Raw genomic sequence first — 5,282 nt, 5'->3', positions numbered from 1 at the left:
CGCCCGGCTTTTACTTATTATTTTTGACAAAGTACTTCTATGGAGCTATGGTTGGTCTGGAATGTACTATGTAGACCAGGTTGACCTTGAACTCACAAGAGATTTGCCTGCCTTTGTCCTCCTAGTGCTGGGATTAAAGCTACACATCACCTGGCTCCTTTCCTTTTTTCCTTCCTTCCTTAGATTTATTTATTTATTATGAATACAGTGTTCTGTCTGCATGTATGACTCTAGGCCAGAAGAGGGTGCCAGATCTCATTACAGATGGTTGTGAGCCACCATGTGGTTGCTGGGAATTGAACTCAGGACCTTGAGAAGAGCAGGCAGTGCTCTTAACCACCGAGCCATCTCTCCAGCCCTCCACTTAAACTTAAATGCAAAATTCACTTCTAAATAATTTATGGACTAATGAGGGGGCAATGTAGAAATAAAAGAATAAAAGCCCTTCACATTTCATGTTACAGATTGTGGTAGGAGTGTGTGTTTAGTTATTTAAAAACAAGAAACAAGCATTTCAAGAACACAAAGGAGGGCTGGAGAGATGGCTCAGTGGTTAAGAGCATTGCCTGCTCTTCCAAAGGTCCTGAGTTCAATTCCCAGCAACCACATGGTGGCTCACAACCATCTGTAAAGTGGTCTGGTGCCCTCTTCTGGCCTTCAGGCATACAGACAGAATATTGTGTACATAAAAAAAAAGAACACAAAGGAATACAGAAAGAAATACTTTTAGCTGGGGGTGGGGGATTAGCACTTGCCTTTAATTCCAGCACCTGGGAGGCAGAGGCAGGCAGATCTCTGAGTTCAAGGCCAGCCTGGTCCACGGAGTGAGTTACATGACAGTTGAGGCTGTTACACAGAGAAACCCTGTCTGGAAAAACAAAAATAAAAAAGGAAGAAATACTTTGGAGAAAGGTAATAATTGATGAAACAGAACACTGAAAAACAGAACAAAACATATTTTTGGCAAAATTAACAAAACTGACTGACATCATAAAAAAATAAAGTGTAAACAGAAATAACAAGGGAGAAGGTGACAGAGACAGACAAGTTCTTAAAAGAGGTGTGCCACCAGAGCTGATAAATGAACAACTATATAGGAAAATGAAAGCTGCTAAAACACACTGGAAAAACAATCAAAAATGAGAAAAAAAAATCAGAAAACCTGAGCTGACTACTAAAACCATTGCTATGCAGAAAGAACAAAATCAACAAGCTTTTGTGGACATTTTCCTCCAATATTCTCATGATTTCAAACACTTACATTAAAGTAAAAAGAACTGGCCAAGTGTGGTGGGGCACACCCTTAATCCCAGCACTTTAGGAGGATCTCTGTGAGTTCAAGGCCAGCTTGGTCTCTACAGTAAGTCCGGGCAGTCAGGACTATATAGTGAGACCCTCTCTCAAAAATAAATAAATGAATAAAATATAAAAAGATGTCACAAAGAACACCTGTACTTATTACCACAACTCCACAATTACTATTTTACTTCTTTTTCTTTTAAAAGTGTATCCATCCATTCATCCACTCTTTTTTCTACACATCAATGTTTTTACATCTTTTATTGGGTTCTGGGTAGGGAGAGACATAGGACAAGATGTCAAAAGTATAACACGAATAATGTTTATATTTGATACCAACTTAGCATCTTAAAAGCGTTTCCTTAAGTTTTTAAAGAAGATTAGTTTATATGATTTTATGTGGCTGTGTTGTCTGTCTGTATTATGTACAACATGTGCATGCCTGATGGCCATGGAGGTCAGAAGGTGGTGTTAGATCCCTTAGACCTAGAGTTACAGCTGGCTAATAGTAAGCCACCATGTGGGTGCTGGGATCTGAACCTGAACCCTTTGCAAGGGCAACAAGTGCTCTACCTGCTGAGCCTTCTCTCCAGCTCTCTTTTAATGCTTCTACTCCTAAAGTCAGGAGCTCAGGTGCTCTGAAACAAGAACACTTCCACTAGGAGGTGTTCAGGATGAAGAGTCTGAGTGTCCTTCTCATGCCTGTCTTTGAACTCCATCTCGTGAAGATGGATACCCTAGTTCCTAAACAGTTTCTAAATACATTAGCCAGTTCCCATTCTCCTTGACAAAATAAATGAATAAATAAATAATAAAAAACAAAAGAATTGAGCTAGATCTTTTAAAGGAGTAGATCCAAGTAGTAGAATGTATATATTTTAAAATGTACAGTCAGGAAATCATCATAATGCATCTTCCAGAAAGTAACAATTACAGGAACATTTTACCTTCTAAAGGAGATACTATTGTTAAAAAGAAACATAATTTATCTAATTTTGAGGAAAAACAACATTTCTTTTCTTTGAGTGTGTATATTCTACATATCCAGTGTGGCGTGTCAGCAAAGTTAACAGATCAATTTGTTTGTTTGTTTTAGTTTTTCGAGACAGGGTTTCTCTGTGGCTTTGGAGCCTGTCTGGAACTCACTCTGCGGACCAGGCTAGCCTTGAACTCCTGAGTGGTGGGATTGAAGGTGTACACCACTACTGCCAATATTTTAAATGAAAAGATCATTATCAAAGAATGATAGCAAAGAGAAAGTGAGTTTAGAGCTGGGCATGGTGACACACACCTTTAATCCCAGCAATCAGGAAGCAGAGGCAGGAGGATTTCTGTGAGTTTGAGGCCAGTCTTCTTTACAGTGTGATTTCCAGGACAGTCAAGGCTACACAGAGAATCCCTGTCTTGAACTACCTCTACCCTTCCACCCCCATCCCACAGAAAAGAAAAAGAAAAAGAAAGTGCAAGTGAGTTTAGGCATGAAGAGGTGGCTCAGTGATTGAGAGCACTCGCTGCTCTTGCAGAGGTTCTAAGATCAATTCCCAGCAACTACATGGGGCCCAGAACCATCTGTAATGGGATCTGATGCCCTCTTCTGTCATGCAGATCTACAGGAAGACAGAGCAGTCATATACATAAATAAATATTTTTTTAATTTGTTAAAAACAAACTCCAAGGTATTCTAGAATGTTTTTAAATCTACAATGCTATATTCCCTTTGTATTCCTTGGTATTTCCTTCTTACTCTCTCCCTCGATACACGACCTTGTTCTCTCCAATGGTTGAGCTGAACGGATTTGAAGTTTGTGTGAACAGATCAGATTTTTCACTGATTTGTCTCAAAGGCACTGCATAAAGCAATGACTGATGCCCGAGTCAGCCTGCTACTTCAGCTCTCCTTTCTTCATAGTTGTGACAACAGTTTCTCCTCCACTCATCCAGAAGGTGGTCAGAACATTTTCCCACTTTCTTCAGGAGACTTTTTTTCAGAAATACATCCTTTAAAACCTTCAGCTATAACTGGTATCTTCACTTTGAATGTATGGAAAAACTTTGCATTTTAAAAAGGCAATATTACCCACTGTATTATAAACACATTACCTTGCTTGAGTTTTCTAGTAAAAACTGGAATGTGTTCTGTATAGCTTGACAAGTTTCTAGCTCGGTCCGGCTGAAGGCTATTAAATAATCCTTGAGGTGGTCATACACATTTCCATCGAGAGCCTAAACAAGAGGACAAACAAAAATTATGATAGAGTTTTGACACACAATTCCTTTGTCTATAAGAAAAGTAGGAATATCCAATTTAAAAATCTATTAATACACCAACAAAAGACACAGACTATTACCTAAGAATATGAGAACAGTTACTAGGGGAAGTATTGAATCTTTAATGAACAGCAACCAGCAAAGGGAAACTAATATTGGTAAAGCTTATTAAAATATAGAACATTTTGGAAACAAAAATATCTGGATTCTGATCTTTGGCTACTTCATCACAATGAGGTGAGGAATTTTACATGGACTAATCAAAAGAAAGAATCCAGACACAGAGCCTGGAAAAGATACAAAATAATTATTAATCTCCTCTATTTTTCTCATCCATTATTGGTAGGATTAGAATTTTGTATATATCTGCTACAAAGCAATCTGAGCGAAACATATAATGCTATGAATGTTTATGCACATTTTGTTTGATTATCTACATAGAAAACATTCCTGTTATATACATCTAAAACAGAGAGGCCAAAGAGAAAAGCACTCAGGTCCCAACAACCATTCCAAGAACTTTCCTGCCATTCCAACCCATCAAAACAGCAGCCTTATCTTTTAAGTCTGCATTTTTCTCTTCTCATCAATTGACAGAACTGGGATGCAGCCTAGCTCTGTGCACAGTTGATGTAGGAGGTCCTTCTGTATTTGTGTTGCTTTCATTGGTTAAAGAAACTGCCTTGGCCTTTTGATAAGGCAGAACTTAGATAGGCGGGAAGACAGAACTGAATACTGGGTGGAGGAAGGCAGACAGGGAGAGCCGCCATGAAGTCGCCAGGTCAGAGACACTGAACCTTTTCTGGTAAGTCACGACCTCGTGGTGACACACAGATTAACGGAAATGGGTTAGATCAGGATGTGAGAGTTGGCCAAGAAGAGGCTAGATAGAATGGGCCAGGCAGTAACTAAATTAATACAATTTCTTTGTGGTTATTTTAGGGGTTAAGCTAGCTGGGCGCCAGAATGTGGCTTGCTCCTCTTACTACACATAGTATTTTCCAATCAGAGCTAGCCAGTTCTCTCAGAGTGTCAATGTGCTTTTTTAAAATAATGGCTTAAGTATATTTCCTTATCCCAACAAAAACTGCCAACCTTTTCTTAGTATCCTAGATATTCATACAAGTGTTCTAGATTTCAATATTATTTTTATTACTTCCAAATAAATTTTGTTTTGTAATTTCACTTTAACCTTTATTTAGCTTTGATACCTGCTTCTAGTTCTCTAAGGATACACACAGGAGAAGAATCTTCTTTGGCCATATGGCAACTTTGTTTTCCAAAGTGCTGTCCCTTATCCACCCGCAATACATGAAGATTCTAATTTTTCTATACCCTTGCCACCATTTATTTTTTGGTGTGTGTGTGTGTGTTTTGCTTTGTGTTTTTTATTGGTGTTGTTGTTGAGATTTTATTATTTTATGTGCATGAGTGTTTGCCTGAATGTATGTCTGTACATCACACCTGTGCAGTATTCATGACCATCAGAAGAGAATGTTAGACCACCTTAGACTGTAGTTAGTTACAGATGGTTGCTAGTCATCAGGCAGGTGCTAGGAACTAAACCCAGGTCATCTGGAACAACAGCCAGTGCTCTTCACCTCTAAGCCATTTCTTCAGTCCCCTTGTTCTGTGTTTTAAATCATGACAGATGGGCTGGAGAGATGGCTCAGTGGTTAAGAGCATTGCCTGCTCTTCCAAAGGTCCTGAGTTCG

General features: G+C 38.9%; 1 protein-coding gene across 2 annotated transcripts in view; it reads right to left on the bottom strand.

Annotated features, from left to right (window-relative positions):
• Window positions 1-5,282, bottom strand: part of Fchsd2 (FCH and double SH3 domains 2) — a 213,763-nt gene that overhangs the window by 46,506 nt on the left and 161,975 nt on the right. For both annotated transcript variants that reach the window (XM_005368781.2, XM_005368782.2), the window contains exon 9: window positions 3,400-3,522. In XM_005368781.2, coding sequence (XP_005368838.1) covers window positions 3,400-3,522 — 123 coding nt within the window. The remainder of the gene's footprint in view (window positions 1-3,399; window positions 3,523-5,282) is intronic.

The sequence above is a fragment of the Microtus ochrogaster genome, unplaced genomic scaffold, assembly GCF_000317375.1.
Source record: "Microtus ochrogaster isolate Prairie Vole_2 unplaced genomic scaffold, MicOch1.0 UNK41, whole genome shotgun sequence".
Taxonomy (NCBI): domain Eukaryota; kingdom Metazoa; phylum Chordata; class Mammalia; order Rodentia; family Cricetidae; genus Microtus; species Microtus ochrogaster.
This window is presented reverse-complemented; position numbering and strand designations above follow the sequence as displayed.